We start from the raw sequence: 17,420 nt of genomic DNA, 5'->3' as shown, positions 1-17,420 counted from the left end.
AATTTATAGTCCCTTAGCCTGTGCACAAGCTTAATTATTTTTCTACCTATATGAAGAACAAATCATATAGAAATAATGTTTCATATAGCTCCCTGCAGCATGATTAATACAAAATACAGTACTTGGTATTGTGAAGTAACTGCGTATAATCATTACAGTTAATAATGTTTTTTTCTCTTTCTCAGTTACTTCTTATGTGTTATTTCTTGAGCTATATAAAAATAAATTGTATTGTAAGTTGTACTGTGTATATATATATATATATATACAGTATATGTATTTATCTATCTATTTGTGTAATTATTTATTTAAAGAGCTTCTGTAAAAAGCCAAAATCCCACCTGGTAAAGTTCTGTCTAGGTCAGTGCTTCCCAAACTCAGTCCTGGGGACTCACTGTGGCTGCAGGTTTTTATTCCAACCAGTTTCTATTTTTAATCGGACTTCTCGACCAATTAAGTGAGCTGTTATTTCCCAGTTTCTGTGTTTTGGAGTCAATGGAGAAATAACAAAACTAATTTTGGTAAACTTATATTAAAAAAAACTTATAAGGGATATTTTTTTTTTTTTTGTTTGTTTTTTTAATATTTTTGTACAACTTTTTAACAGTTTTCAGCCTGCAGGGGGTCCGGGAGGGTCAGATTAAAAATGAACAATTAATTTATGATCACTATACAGCCCGGTACTGTTGATTTAGTGTAGATGTAGTAGTAGTAGTACAATACAATACAATTTATTTTTGTATAGCCCATAATCACACAAGAAATGCCGCAATAGGCTTTAACAGGCCCTGCCACTTGACATCCCCCCAGCCTTGACTCTCTAAGAAGACAAGGAAAAATTTCCAAAAAAACCTTCGTAGGGAAAAAATGGAAGAAACCTTGGAAAAGGCATTTCACATAGAGACCCCTTTCCAGGTAGGTTGGATATGCAGTGGGTGTCAAAATGAAGGGGGTCAATACAATACAATACACAGATCAAAACAAATCCTCAATGCAGTATAAAAATAAAAATTTTACAAGTACGTACCAGAATTTAACAGTAGATGATATCACACAATATGATTTGGATTTGTTCAAGCTGCCTCCCCCATTTGGCCATTCCACAGCTAAAACGTTGCTTGACCAGCCAATCCGATGAAAGGACCCCTCTACCCTACGATTCCTGCGATCCTCCATCAGGGATGACTTTACCTTAAGCAGGCAAAACAACTTGGCAGGTGGGCCATGGCACCAAGTGCCACATTTGAGTACCGAGAAGAGAAACAGAATAGGTGGGCGTTAGTAACAAATTATAACTATCATGTTACTTATGTTTTAGTGCTAATGACTAACAACACAGATACATTCTGTACAGTTAATCAGCAGCTCTAGTCAGGATATGCTAAAGTGAAGTAGTGAAACCAGAAACTTCAGAACGGAAGTTCGGAAACCAGACTGGAATTTCTCAATTAAATTGTAATGAGTAATGTGTGACTGAAGCTGATTGGTGACTACTTTTTCTAGTATTTTAGAGAGAAAGAGTACATTTGAAATAGGTCTATAATTATTTAGTATGTGTGGGTTTAGGTCTGACTTTTTAAGTAATGGTTTAATGACTGATGCTTTTTGTGCATCAGGTACTGTGCCATGCAATAATGAACTATTGATAATGTTTAGAATAAGCACTGCAAGAACATCCATTGTACTTTTTACTAGCTTTGTTGGCACTGGATCTAGGGAACAAGTAGTGGGTTTCATTTTAGAAATGAAAGTTAAGACTTCCTGCTCAGTTACAGGATTAAAATTACTAAAGTGCTGAATGCAGTGTGAGGCAGGGTATGCTAAGCTAGTATGCGGTTTGTACTGTGATACTGAGATCTGGGATCTTATATTTTTAATTTTCTCATTGAAGAAGTTCATAAAGTCTGTACTGCTAATATCTGTTGGTATTTTGCACAGTAGATCTGAATTCCCATTTGTTAATTTAGCAATTGTTCTAAACAGTACCCAAGGATTTTTATTTTTGCTATCTATTATTGTAGAATTGTATTCTGAGCGAGCTTTAAAGTGAGCTTTGTTATGTTTTTTAACAACATGCAATGCAATTTGAAAGACATGTAGCTTTGTTGTTCTCCATCTGCACTCCAGTTTTCGACATTCTAATTTAAGAGCTTGCGTTTTTTCATTAAAGCAGGGAGAGTTTCTATGTGCTTTGATCAATTTTGTTTTCAGGGCAGCCACTGCATCCAGAGCATCTCTCAAGGTCACATTATAATGTGATGTTAGCTGATCTAAATTGTTTTCCACATTTACATTTGATGTTAACTGATCTAAATGGTTTTCTACAATTACACGCAACTTACTCAAATTATCTATACATTTTGAAGCTGAAATACAATCTAGATGTCGCACTGTCTTTGTTTTAATCTTGCATTGGCAAGGGCAGGACTAAATCAAATGTAATTAAGTAGTGATTGAAAATAACTTAATTTAATGGAGTAATATTTAAATTTTGAATTTCAACTTTGTAATTTATAAGTAAATCTAATGTGTGATTATGAGTATGAGTTGACAATCTGAAAAAATACTACTGAATTTAACAAATAAGTAAAACATTTGCTAAAAGTGTCAGTTTCCACATCAATGTGTACATTAAAATCACCCATCAGTACTATGTCATCATAATTTATAGCCAAATCAGATAAATGGTTGCTAAATTCAGTCATAAACAATGAATATGGCCCTGGTGGTCTGTAGACTAGCACTATAATTGTGTTGGAATCTGTTTTAATATTTAAAATGAATGCCTCAAAGGATGTAAAGTCGCCTACATTTTTAGACGTGAGTAGTACAAGATCTGTTTTAATTTGCACAAGAGGATTTCATAATTATGAGTGGCCATTAATTTTTGCATATAAAAGAAGTGCTTTTTTAGATTGTTTACTTTAAAGTTTAATAATACTTTGTGAATTTCATATATTTATGAGACAATCACATCTCAATCAATAAAGTGCATTATATTCATTGCATGCAAAGATGGGTTAATGTGAATATTTCTGGGGAAGGGGGTCCATAGGTTTCAACACATTTTTAAAGGGGTCCATGACTCAAAAATGTTAAGAATCACTGATCTAAATAAATTAGATCAATTATTATCACTAATTGTGAATTTGGCTGGAATAAAAACTTGCAGCCATAGTGGGTCCTCAGGACCGAGTTTGGGAATCACTGTTCTAGGTAATTCTTTTGAGAAAATAGCAGAATTTCAAAATGTGATCTTATCATAACCAAGGAACAAAAGTTACATATATTTTTGGAAATGTGAAGAAATTCTCAAAATGTAATGTCTTGTATTAACTATTGTGAGGTTGAGTACAACTTGCAGATTTCAAAGTTGCGACATTGATAGTGCAGATGGTAGTGTTGTCTGTCCTCGGTCAAAATGTGACTTTATAATGTTTACATTAAACTTCATACTTACTGGGAGAAGGAGAATTTTAGTAACATGAATGCAGTAACTAAATCTTAGTGCAAGATGAGAATACCACCATATAAATACAGAAGGCTGTGTTTCAAAGAGTTGAGAATTATAAACTACATTTTACACAAAATCTATCCTAACAAATCTCTACTTTACTTATATATCAAAAACTGAATTTAAAATCAATCTTTATTTTAATAGCTTTGTATTTACCTCAGTTGTGTTTCAGTAAAAAATACCAGTTGAAAGCTTAATGTAATTTTGTATACTTTCAGGCTGTTTGCTGTTGGAGGTCGTGATGGCAGCTCTTGTCTTAGATCAATGGAGTGTTTTGACCCACATACCAATAAGTGGAGCATGTGTGCACAAATGTCTAAAAGAAGAGGAGGAGTGGGAGTAGCAAACTATAATGGTTTTCTGTACGCCATTGGTGGCCATGATGCACCTGCCTCAAATCACTGTTCACGTCTTTCTGACTGTGTAGAAAGGTAATTATGCTTAAACATTTGATAAGTTTAATATTTTTTTATGCATATTCACTTTTACTAATGAACATTGCAACATATACTACAAATCAGCCAATGAAGGTGAATTTGCAGGCATTTTTTGAAGTAAATGTTCATAATATAAATCAAAACAGAACATTTCCTTAAACTGTTACCAACTTGGCTTATTTGCCAAGTATTTCATGGAGTCTATAAGAAAACGACTTTGAACATCAACAGCTTCAATATAATTTTCACAGACATACACCTTGGCCAAGTCTAAGTTACATAATACCTGCCCTGCTGCTGTCCGCTTCACGCAGCAATATACATGCTGCAGGCCCATTGCCAGACACATTCCTGTGCACAAAAAATAGCTTAAAATTCACCAGACAGATTAACCAGCACTAGAGATGCACAGATAGGCCTTTTTTTTCTTAACACCCACACCCATCTGCAGCTGTGAAAAATAATAATAATAATTCATCACATTTATATAGCGCTTTGACTGTCCAACCCAAAATAAAATAAGAGTACTGACCCAAACTTGCTTAATTAATAACAAAACCAAACAGTATGCGAACATAAATTGGATTGCATTTCCTAAAATTTCGGAGACCTTGGACTAAAATTTCAGCCATAATGAGTCTGTCTTTACCACGATGTTAATAAAACAGAGGTAGATGTGAACATACCAATCTCTCTCTCTTGTGCAATTTAAAACAACCAGGTTAAGACTCTTTGAAAACGGTGGTCTTAGTGGAGTACCAAGAAAACCCTTGGAGCAGTTTGTATGAGGTGTGAAACTACATGGAAAACTGTGTATTAGGCAAAACATTCCTAACAGTAATTAAGCAATCACAGAATAAAAATAAACCCATGTAATATACAAGTCTGCATAAAACAACTGGCACAAGTGATAATCAATCAGATCAAGCCTAGCATCTGATTCAGTTTCAGAGCTACTTTTTCTCTCTCACAGCTGGATCAGATAGCATTTGACCATGTGAAAAAGGTGATGATTCATTTGTGATCGAGTAGTTAAAACCAATCACATACAGAGCTGGTGATAAATAATTGCCCTTTGTGACCAGCAATCAAACTCCATAATTATAGACTATAAGAGTGACACACACATTTGAGGTGTCCTCTCAATGCTATCTCACTTTTGGCAGACACCGGAAATTAACTTTGATACTGTGTGAATCAAACATTATGAAGTGAATATTAACAGATATTTACAGTACTAAACTGTATAACTGAGATAACCTAAACAGAGATGACATTAAGACTACTATAAGAGTCCAAAACAGAACTGAACTTGTTAGGGAACATGGCGGATATATAGTTGAAAAACAGGAAGAGGAGGGATCTTGGGATCGGAACTGGAAATTAAGTCATCAAGCTGCGACTCCTTGGGATGTAGAAATGACAACATTAGGAGGTGGGCTGTTCTGCTGGTCTGGAAGTGACATCCTCTGGGTTGGAATCAGAAGTGATGTGTTCTGGGATGGAACTAGAAGTGACATCATGGGAGTCAGGGAGAATTTCCTGCATTTGTTCTGCTGGAAAATAATAGAAAGGATTAGTGCACTCTGCCACCCCTGGTCTGACTGGAAATTACCTTCTTTTGAGCCCTTTAGCTACCTCCCATGTGCACGTGTGACAGCCCTGACTAGAGCTTGCTGTAGAGATGTTTAGATGAAATGTGTCCTTCTGTATTGTGCAAAGTAATGCATTTCCATGCCCTTTTCTAGTTATCAGGTAAAAGATATTCTGTTCGCTCAGCTCTGCCTGTTAAACAAACCGAATAATCATAAAAAATGGGCCAGTGCACCAGTGCAGCTCTTGTTTGTCCTTCATAATTATTCTTCCCTGGAGAAAATCTGCTCTGCCCAATGAAAACAGTCCACAAAATTCCCACAAGGAGTTTATTTCTGGTTTCTTGAAAGCTTGCGGTGTGAAATAAAACTGGAAAAACTGAACATTGAAACATAGTAAGACACCATGCATATTCAAAGAGGCATAATTCTAGAAGGAGTCAGGGTAGGGCAGCAGGCACGTGCGTTATATTTCACACTGACTGGGATTTATGGAGCGGAAGTGCGTGAAAGTTGGCTTATGCACAGTTTTGTGCATCTGAATTTTTTTGTGCATATGCACATTTCCATTTTTGTCTTCACATTATTCTATTTTCCCACGTGCTTTTGCCAGATTTATGCATCTGGCTTTTTTTGTGCGGAAGCACATTTCCGCTTTTGTGCTTACGACATGTTATAGTGTAAATTCTACATACGGCGTTATGTACGAGGCCCCTGTTGTTTCATTGAAGGACATGCGTGTGTCAGATTCACTGGCAGGATGACACCCTACATCCTGCTGCATCCAAACGATGCCATCTTTCGCCTTTACGCTTGGTACAGCTGCGTTGTTCTTATATGTGAGTGGACGTTTCTTGTGGAGAGGGCTTCTGTTCTCTTTCTCTTTCTCTGATGTAGAACCCTCATCCTAATCTAAGTTCATCTCAGTTATATTATGTTTTTATTTGAAAACTAACAGTGTCAGATCAGGGGGAATGTAAATGCGACTGATAGAATAAAAGTGAATAATGAAACAAAACACTAACTTTTAAGTACCATAAATTTACACCAGCTGTTGTTACAAACTCAAATAAATCAAATGTATATATTTATTTTATAAAAGTAGTAATAGCCTCTTACTACTCAAAACAGTTAATGCATGAACGCCCTGGGATCAAACCCACCACCTCTCGATTTGGAAACAGCAGTTCTTATCTCTACACCAGCCAAAGCAGACATATATGTGGGTGTATGTTTCATACCATATCCCAATTCCTTTTACTTTGTTTAAATTCTTGAAAAACGCTCACTTGTTTTGTTATACCTGTGACTTTTGTGAAAGTGTTTATTTAATATTTGGAATTCAGACTTCATACATTATACACTTCATATCAGCATTTGGCCAGTTTTTTGCAGAACATGAAAAAAGTTTCAGTTCTAGTTATGTGTTCAACATTTCTTGACTCGCATTTCCTGTCATCCTACATTTACACAGATCGTTGTAGAAACAGAACACACATGAAATGTATGTGTTCCAAATAACAATATACTATTTACCCTATACAATTCAAGGCACCTCACACCCAGATAAACAGACTTGAGCTGGAAGAACTTTGTGCACGACTAAAGCTGCGTCGGTGGGGCAAGGAATAACAGAAGTGCGAGGAAATTTAAGGAGGATTATGAGTTTTTTTGTAGGCTTCAGGGATTCTGGTGTTAAGTAAAAGAACATTAAGAGTAGACATGATCGAACTGTTTAAAAATGATAAAGGGAATTAGTACGGTGGATTGAGATTTTACTTTAAACTGAGTTCATCAAAACACAGGGACACAGCTGAAAACTTGTTAAGTGTAAATGGCATAGGAACATTAAGTTTTTATTTACACATACAACATCAGATACATGGAATAAGATACCAACTAGTGTGTGAGACAGTAGAATTTTTGCGACTTTCAAAACTAGCCTTTATTTTATTTTGGAAGAGCTAAGTGGATAGGACTGGCAAGGTTTGTTGGGTTAAATGGCCTGTTATCTACATTGTCCTAATTTTCTAATAGAATAGCACCTATGCCAATAATCAATAGCTGTCCACTTCTATATGCATGGAGAGTTATAAGTGGAAATGAATACCTGTTTTTATGTATCAAATGACTGATTAGTCTCAGTGATCCAGACAAATTGTTTATGCAATATTTTTTGTTAAAGTGGCAATTGAATGAACCTATTTTTTACCAAATCTCACAAATCTTTGAACTTGTTTAAAACTTTCAGGAGGTTTCTAATTCAAGATTGTTGTTACCTTACTGTTGTCCGTATTTAAACCAACACAACATATTTTTGTGTAACTCACATTTCTCTATTTTCACAATTAAGTGACTGCATCTAAATCTTCCCAGGCTCTCCCTTACTTGCTTAACATGGTATGTGCAATCATTGAATATATTAGGACACTAGCACACTAATGCATTGGTTAATCCATAAGGCATTGCTCTGTATTCATAATGTCCAGTTGAGGTACTGAAATTGATCTTCCATTCATCATCCTCCCATATTTGAATTAAATTATATGCAATACACAAATCTAATTTGGTAAATATAGTTGACTAGCAGAATACCCGCGCTTCGCAGCGGAGAAGTAGTGTGTTAAAGAAGTTATGAAAAAGAAAAGCAAACATTTTAAAAATAACGTAACATGATTGACAATGTAATTGTTTTGTAATTGTCATGAGTGTTGCTGGCATATATAAACATATATATACATATAAACATATATATATATATATATATATATATATACATCTATACACATATATATATACAGTTATATATATATATACATATACACACATACATATATATACATATACATATATATACACATACTGTATATACACACACACACATATATACATACTGTATATACAACATATACATATCTACATATATACTGTATATACACATATATATACAAATCTACATATATATATCTACATATATATATTAGGTGGGACTCGATTAAAAAATTAATCCAATTAATTAGAGGCTGTGTAAGAATTAATCTTGATTAATCGTATGTAATCGCTACACGAATTTGCCCCAAATCGCAAATGTTTTTTTTTTTTTATTTAAAACGGTTTTAGTGGGCTTACAGAATCAAATAATAGACATGGACATGAATATTGTAAACTGAAGCTGTTTTAATTTCTGAAAAAAGCTTTTAAACTGCATTTGAATTCAAAACAGAAACAAAAATATCATCCCTGGTTAAAATTGGGCAGACTTAAAAATAAAGTGGTAGTTTAAGTACTTTAAGTACATTTTCAGAATAGTATTGTCTTTAAATAATAATAACCAAAATTTCACCATAAAGTGCAGTTTTTCTTCTTAAAAAATAAGTCAGAAACATAAAAGGTAATTTGACCAGCTTACTCTTTAAACTCTGAGTAACATTAGCCAAAATTATTTTGTACATTAGGCTAAAACAGTGTGATCATTGAACATTTTGTAATTAGATGTATTTAGAATTACTAACGGTCACGGAAGTCCAATGATCCCCAGTAAGAGCCACAAAGTCCGCTTTCTGTAATGCATCTAATTTTGCTTGCTTTTCAGTGTGCACAAAACCATGCTTTTATCAAGGCTTCGCTGGGAAGTCGAAATGATCAGTCGAGGAACGCGCTTTATTCCGACTCTAACATTTTTGTAGCTGTGATGTGTGCATCAGTGTAATGGATGTACCAGGAAATCATGCATTGACAAAAGTTCCCGCTTGCTTGGAATTGAAAGTGTGATTAAATGCGTTATTTTTAACGCTATGGAGTACATGCATCAAGCTTCTCAACTGTGCTTGTGCTAAGAAAGGAAAAATTTTAAAATAACGTAACATGATTCTGCTAACCTAATATTTTTTCATACGTCCCAAACCAAGGAGATGGGAAGGTAAAATGAATCGGTAGCGCTGCATACATAGTCAGTACATCCCTCTCGAATCGAACCTCAATGTCGGCGTTAGAGGCTAAGACTCTACAATTGCGCCACCGCTTGTCTATGCTAAAGTATGTATTGTAGATCGGACTATAGATATACATATATATATATATATATATATATATACCCGTATCGCAGTGGAGAAGTAGAAGTTATGAAAAGAAAAGGGAACATTTTAAAAATAACGTAACATGATTGTCAATATACAGTAATTGTTTTGTGAGTGTTATTGAATGTTGCTGTCATCAAGGATTTGATTATCATTATTTCTTTCAATCAGGCTCGTATTTGTACGATGTGTTCAAGTTACATTCCGTGTTTGTCAATCGTTGTAAAGATAAGAGGTTTCATTCATCGATTAGTTCCTTACTGCATCAATAAACAGCTCGCCTTCCTTTTATCTGTGATGTGACAAACTGCATGCACGGGTTTTTTTTACGCTGTCTTCCTTTAGCGGACATTGACTTTTTCCACCGTGTGCTTTGTTTCCACAGTAGCTGCATTTATGAATATGCTTATCAGACGCTTCATATTTTTGCTGCCTTTTCAATTGTGTAATTCGGTTTTGTTCAGCTCTTTGGAACTGTTGCTTTTATCTGTGCACTGCATCAGTTCACGTGAGCCACTCGGTGTACTTGCATCGAAGGTTCCCAGCTGTGCTGGTGCCATCTCGTGCTATGTCCATAGCTTTATTTAATGTTACCTTAGTCCTGGCACTTAAAACTTTCTCTGGCAGTTTCGCTGAGTTTGTGTCAAACACCACCCTGACCATCTCATCTTCCTCTCCATAAGCACAGTCCTTCACCCGTGAATATTTACCCGTGGCAGTTTGCTATTGGATTGCCGCTGACGGATGGCCTTATATGGGCAGGCACTAAATTACAAACGCCAGCGGCAGCCTGTCTATGAACTTAATTTAAAGTGTAGGTTTACATCGTGTTGTTTCCGAAGTAGCAGAACTCGCTTCTTATTGTTTCGCTGCCTTCTCAATTATATAATGCATGTTTTCTTGAGCGCTTTTTTGAGGTCTTCCTGGTTTTCTATGTACTGCGTGATTACGTGGGAGGCGTGATGATGTCACACGAAACTCCGCCCCCACGGCGTTGAAGCTCAACTCCATTACAGTAAATGGAGAAAAACAGCTTCCAGTTATGACCATTACGCGTAGAATTTCGATATAAAACCTGTCCAACTTTTGTAAGGAAGCTGTAAGGAATCAACCTGCCAAATTTCAGCCTTCCACCCACATGGGAAGTTGGAGAATTAGTGATGAGTCAGTGAGTGAGTGAGTGAGTGAGTGAGTGAGTGAGTGAGGGCTTTGCCTTTTATTAGTATAGATTCATTAGGTTGGTTCGGTAGTGATGAGATAAGGAGAGGAGGATAACTACTGTTTAAGGGTATTTTATTTAACTCCTTATACTCAATACAGCAACACAGTCCTTTTTTCTACCAAAAAAAATCCCACCCCAGATGGCTATTAGAATTTTGGAAGAACCCATTTGAAAGACTTTCAGGTCTGGACTCATCCATTGTTTTGCATAAGGATAGCGAAAAGGATAGTGAGGTGGTAGTATTGTAGATTTCTGCCTACTAAATAGATAATAACTACACTGAAAAGCCTGTATGAATAGGGGTGGTATATGAACTTAGACTTACAAACTCAATTTCATAATTACAACAACATTTATTTGTATAGCACATTTTCATACAAATGATGTAGCTCAAAAATTAGGCAATACTAATTAACAATGAATAAAGTAAGGTTTGATGGCCAGAGAGGACATAAACTCCAGAGGGCTGGCAAAAAAAAACAAAATCTGCAGGGGTTCCAAGGAAATGAGACTGCCCAATTTCCACTAGGCATTCAACATAACATGAATTATTATTATTATCAGTCCTCATGGTTTTCAGGCTTCACATGGAAGAATTAGATGGTCATGTGAACCTCTGGCCTTCAGTCCATCGATGTTGGAACTGCACAATGCTTTGATTAGGTGGTGGTGGCCCAGATCGAAACCACAAAAAAACAGAAAAAGAACAGCAGAGAAAGTAGGGGTTAGTACAAATTTTTGAGCCAATAAATCAATAAAAAAAAATGATAATTAAATGCATATGCAGTACAGAATATCAGGGTTACACTCAAATGAAACTATGAGAAAGCCATGTTAAAGTAATGGGCTTTTAGCAGTTTTTTAAAGTGCTCTACCGTATTAGCCAAGTGAATTTCTAGCAGTAAACTATTCCATATTTTAGGTGCATGACTGCAGAAGGCTACCTCATCACTTCTTTTAAGTTTAGCTCTTAGGATTATAAACAGGCACTCATTTGAAGATCTAAGGTCATGATTTGGAGTTTAAGGTCAAAGGCCTTCCGAGATATAGGATGGAGCGAGATTATTTAAGGCTTTGTAAACCATAAGCAGTATTTTAAAGTCAATCCTAAATGACAAGTGTAACCAATGTAGTGACATCAAAACTGAAGAGATGTGCTTGGATTTTCTTTTCCTAGTTAAGATTCTGGCAGCTGTATTCTGCACTAGATGCAATCGATTGATGTCTTTTTTGGGTAGTCCTGAGGAGTGTGTTGCAGTGATCTAGTCGACTAAAAACAAAAGCGTGAACTAATTTTTCAACATCTTGCAAAGTTATAAGGAGTCTGATTTTTCCTATATTTCTTAAGTAAAACAAAGCTGCCAAGTAATCCAATTTAGTTTCCCAATCAATAAAGGGGTCGTGTTTCTTTAATCTCTTTGGCCATTCATTGGAACAATGCCATAAAGTCCCCGAGCTGTTTAAGGAGCAGCTGGACACTCCTTATAATTTGCCCTGCTACTTTTTGCATATGTCAAACTTCTTTGAAAAGATGTTTTTTTCTAGTAGTCCAGGTTTTTACCAATCCTAGTATGCTGTCCTACCATCAAAAAAGAAAGGATGTCAGACTGTAAATTCACAGTGAAAGAGAAAGTACCAGGAAATAAACATGCTCAAACAGGACGCTTAGGTCTGATCTGGGAGGACAAATGAATTGGCACCAACTGAAAATTGGTATTCTAAAGTCAAGGTTGAAATCTCAGCAAGATTTTAATAACTGAGACCAGAAATATCACTTTCAAAAGAAAGGTTTTCTTATCCAAATACTAAGATAATGTAAGATATTTGACTGTGGTTTAAATACTGTGCAACATTCCAAGACACACAACCCAATAACCAACGCTGTCATATTAATGATGACTCCACATTACAGTAAAATCTTGATTATCCATAAAGGGTCGGGATTAAGGCCATGACGGATAAGCGAAAAGACGGATAACAGAACAGCTATTTTAAGGATACACAACTCAGAGTTACTGGAGTTTTCAATGTTTTACTTGGAGTCTTCATTCTGTAACAAATGGTGCCCTGTCTTGTACTCCATTATCTGAGTTACAGAGCATACCTATAATACATTAAAGAGCACTTCCCTACCAATTAGTTTTCCTCCTGCCACTCAAATTTTTTTATCTCTATCCAAAACCTCCTACCTTCCTTTTTCTCCTAACTTCTCCTGTCGCTCATCTCCTAATAGACATGTCCGCCCATTACAGAACAGAAGCCCTTCACCCAGTCCCATTTCTTACAGCATTCATTCCACCCTTTCTGTTCCCCAGCAGCACATCACAAGCTGCCTGCACATCACAATACATTAACAAAACATAATGGATTTTAAAAACAAAATTACAATACAGGGGGATATTAACATTAAAACATTAACATTACCATCAGTGGTTTCCATTTTCAACACGTTTTTCAATTTTTTCCATATCATACCTTATATTATTCTGTTGTTCTTCCTACTCTGTAAATTGAAGCAATACTTGAAGCACCTTTGCTGTGTCGTAAACGTTTAACAAGTAAAATTTTTTGTGACAATTCCAACACCACATGCCTAAACTTATCAGCCATAACAATGTATATTAGATTATAATTAAAATTATAATAAAAGAGAAAAGCTACGAAATGCTATTAAAATGGAAGGTATGTGTCGCCTGACACGTGGTGCTTGGGAAGAGCACTATGCGCTAGCACAAGGAAGAGTTGTTCCAATGTGCAGAGCTTGCAGCGTACCGCACGACAGTAATAATACAGTAACAGGTTGGCAATGACATCCACTTTTTTTTTTAATCCCTGACGGTTAACAGATCCCGACAGTTAAACGAGGTGTTATTGTATTAATTGAAAATCTTGTTAAGGTCTTTATGTTAGTTGATTTTATTTGTAGTTTTTGAATCAGTAACAAAAAATAATTATTCAGATGCATATTTACAGAGATTATGTATAGAAATGTTGCATCTGCCTTAATGTCTTTGAGTTTGAGTAATTTCTTGTTTTTTGACCTGATAAAATGTTTTGAATAGGTGTAAAATATTTCTGTACCCGTTTTTGGAGTGGTCAGTATTTCCGGTCTGTTTTTGTTTTCTTTCAAAAGAGTACTTTTGTATTTGATACATGACATCTTTAAATAACTTTTTTCATTATTATATTTACAACTACACGTTGAAAATTATACTGCCAGCTGATAAACTTTTCTCTTTATAGTGTAGTGGTAGTAAGCAAAAACTTAAAGTGACTTTATTATTGTTTAAGGTATGATCCAAAAACAGACACTTGGACAACAGCAGCACCTTTAAGTGTTCCCAGAGATGCAGTTGGAGTGTGCCTACTTGGAGACAGACTTTATGCAGTTGGGGGATATGATGGACAAGTTTATTTAAATAGTGTTGAATCCTATGATGCTCAGAATAATCAGTGGACAGAGGTAAGATTAAACTTAGAATAAAAATTAATTAAAAAAAAAAAAAACAGCAAAATAAGACACCAGTGCTACATGAGAATATTTTATAAATAATCTTCAAACTGTATACAATAAAAGTGAATGGCATTAATACAAACATTGTTTATGTACTATTGTAAATAGGTTATTAAATCAAATTACTATTTAAAGTAAAGGTAAAATGCAAAACAAATGTGAACTATAAGACCAGAAAAATACTTTACTTAAGTGCCAATTGCTAGTATAAACAATATTTATATGTAGTCCTAAATGCAATAAGTGCATGCAGATGTAAATATTTCACAACCTTCTTTTATAAAACAACTAACTAATTTTTCATTGGACTAACACCAAAACACAGACAACATGTGGAAAGGGAAATATTGACAAAGTTGTTAAAAGTGAAACAAAACACTATCCAGCAAAACACATAAGCTTAAAAATACGTATTTAAAAATATAACACCACCAACTTTGTTCTTATGCTAGTACATGAACAGTTTTGTTTGTTTAATAGATACTTGAAGATTATGAGTAAAAAAAATAGTGAAGGTTTCACACTATGATTTTACTTGTGTTAAAGTTTTACTTTACTATTTGCTGCAGGCACATGCATATACTCAAACATCATTGTCATCACCTTCCTTTTTTTGTTCATTGGTGCATTACAATGAATGTAATAAACAAATTGACAAGTGCAACATCACAAGTGCACCTGGATAGAATTAAAGGAGTGACCGGGGCAGCCTGCCCATAGAAGTAGCAGCAGCACTGTTGCTTTGTAGTTTGCTCTGGTTTTCTTCAACAATCCACAGACATGCAGGTAGAGTTAAATGGCAATGCTAACTTTTCCCATGATGTGTGTGTGTTTGTGGGAGTTCACCCTGCAGTGAGCTAACTCCCTGGCCAGGGGTTGCTACAGGAATAGACTCCAGCTGCCCTCTGCCCTGGTAATGCAGATTTAGAGGATGAATGGATGGATGGATCAATGAATAACATAATCCGTCCAGCAAATCAATCTTTCACATAACCTATCCTTAAAACAAATACTCAGTATAATTTCAATTACAGATTAATTTACTGTTTCTGATTTATCTTGAGGGAGATTTAAATTTTTATAATTTGCATACAGTATTTTTTCTTTTATATGTTCCATAACTGCTGCTATTGGCAAACTGAATTCTCAAATAGTTAGTACAAGCAACTGAAATGGTAGTGCCACATTCGAATGCCTGCCTTTACAAATAGTAATGAGTAAATCTCCATCACACATCACATATAACCCTGTGACAGAATATTTAAAAAACAAAAATGTGATGTCCATCTCTTTTTTTCAATAAAATAAATAAAAGAAAATGGTTAAACTTTCAGATCAGTTGACTAAGTCGCACTCAAATGTTACATTTAAAAAAGTTCTTATTCTGTCACAATTATAATACATAGACAAGCAAAACTAAAAAAAAACAACACTTTCTGTCATTTAAATATCCTTAATTGTATTTGGGTACTTATTTTGTAATTTTGAAACTTTACAGTACTTCATATTGTAAATTTATATTATAATTTACCATATTTGACAGGGGATGTTATGTAAATATGCAGTATTACAGTAAAAAAACACAATTATTCTTTATGATATGCCTGGCCCATGCATCTATGAAAAATCAGCTTTCTTCTGATACAACAGTTAATGAACATCAATTAATCTTTTTATTTTTGGCCTATGAAACTTTTTTTAAAAAAAGTAATATGTAACTGAATGTTTTGAGTTTGTATATTACCATCAAACAAAAATAGTAAAAACATAGAATTCCTTTGTTTTGGTTTGGTGTTACTTTGTGCATCTTATCTTCTATTGTTCATTTATGTGCTGGTGTTACCAGACTACAAGTTGCTGCTAAAATTGCTAGACGTGGCAATATTATCCATTTCTTGACTTTCTGTAAGGTCAGTCTCATAAGTCAAAATTGAGGTATTTACTGCTTGTTTAAATCATCATTTAGGATTTTTTTAAGCCTTAAGTTGTCCCTGCAAGTTGGAGGACCTGCTTGCAGGGCTGGATACAGATTAATGTCATACTCAGGACGGAGGAATTGCAGGTTAAGGGCCTTGCTCAGGAGTCCAACGAAGTGGAGTCACTTCTGGCATTTATGGGATTTTAACCAGCAACCTTCTGATTACCAGCACGGATCCCTAGCCTCAGAACTACCACTCTGCCCAAATGCAGGAAGTACCCGGAATTGAACCTGCAATCTCTTGATTATGAGACAGCAGTTCTTACCTCTGCACAAGCCAAGTGGTCAATATGGTAACAGGACCTCATAAAAGTTACTTATTAAACACTTGCTCTTATCTGCCCTACCGACTCATACTATATTTTTTCTTTAGGTTTTATTTGATATGTCTATAATTAAGAGGATCGAAATGGAGCAGAGATCGATGTTAGATAGCTGGTTGCTGTGAGTCAATTTAAAACATGGGATTTTCTTTTAGTAGGCATTTTTTTCCTCTCTTATGCTAAGGCCTTTGTGCAAGCAGGACCAGAGTGTACACACCTAAGTCATCCTGATAGTAGACTCTCATCTCATGTTCTCCACCACCTGTCCTGGGGCCTCATGTATAAACGGTGCGTACGCACAGAAATGTTGCGTAAGAACTTTTCCACGTTCAAATCGCGATGTATGAAACCTACACTTGGCGTAAAGCCACGCACTTTTCCACGGTACCTCATGCCTTGTCGTATGCAAGTTCTCCGCTCGGTTTTGCAAACTGGCGGCACCCAGCATCAAAGCAATGGTACTGTTCCTGTGTGATTACTCATTATTTTCATGACGCGGCTTTAGAAATACACCGAAACTAACCGCATATTGTTTATTAGTGTAATGCATCTGATTGTAATTAACTCGCAACAATATAATGGTCCAGGGAACAGCCAGAGTATTCCAAATACCATAACTGCTTTAGCGTTGTTACTCTCACTGCACCTTCCTCTTCTTATTTTTCTTCTTCTTCTTTCAGCTCCTCCCGTTAGGAGTTGCCACAGCGGATCATCTTTTTCCATATTACTCTCACTGCACCACACGGAGTATTTATATCACT

The 17,420-nt window shown here is 35.4% G+C and overlaps 1 protein-coding gene across 4 annotated transcripts in view; it reads left to right on the top strand.

Annotated features, from left to right (window-relative positions):
- klhl4 (kelch-like family member 4) overlaps window positions 1–17,420 on the top strand; it is a 452,146-nt gene that overhangs the window by 411,268 nt on the left and 23,458 nt on the right. For 2 of the 4 annotated variants that reach the window (XM_039765785.1, XM_039765782.1), the window contains exons 9-10: window positions 3,736–3,948; window positions 14,136–14,307. The exons of 1 other annotated variant lie outside the window; for it this stretch is intronic. In XM_039765785.1, the coding sequence (XP_039621719.1) occupies window positions 3,736–3,948; window positions 14,136–14,307 (385 nt within the window). The remainder of the gene's footprint in view (window positions 1–3,735; window positions 3,949–14,135; window positions 14,308–17,420) is intronic. One more of the 4 variants, XM_039765783.1, reaches the window with a different exon arrangement.

This window comes from Polypterus senegalus, chromosome 10, assembly GCF_016835505.1.
Source record: "Polypterus senegalus isolate Bchr_013 chromosome 10, ASM1683550v1, whole genome shotgun sequence".
Classification (NCBI taxonomy): Eukaryota; Metazoa; Chordata; class Cladistia; order Polypteriformes; family Polypteridae; genus Polypterus; species Polypterus senegalus.
This window is presented reverse-complemented; position numbering and strand designations above follow the sequence as displayed.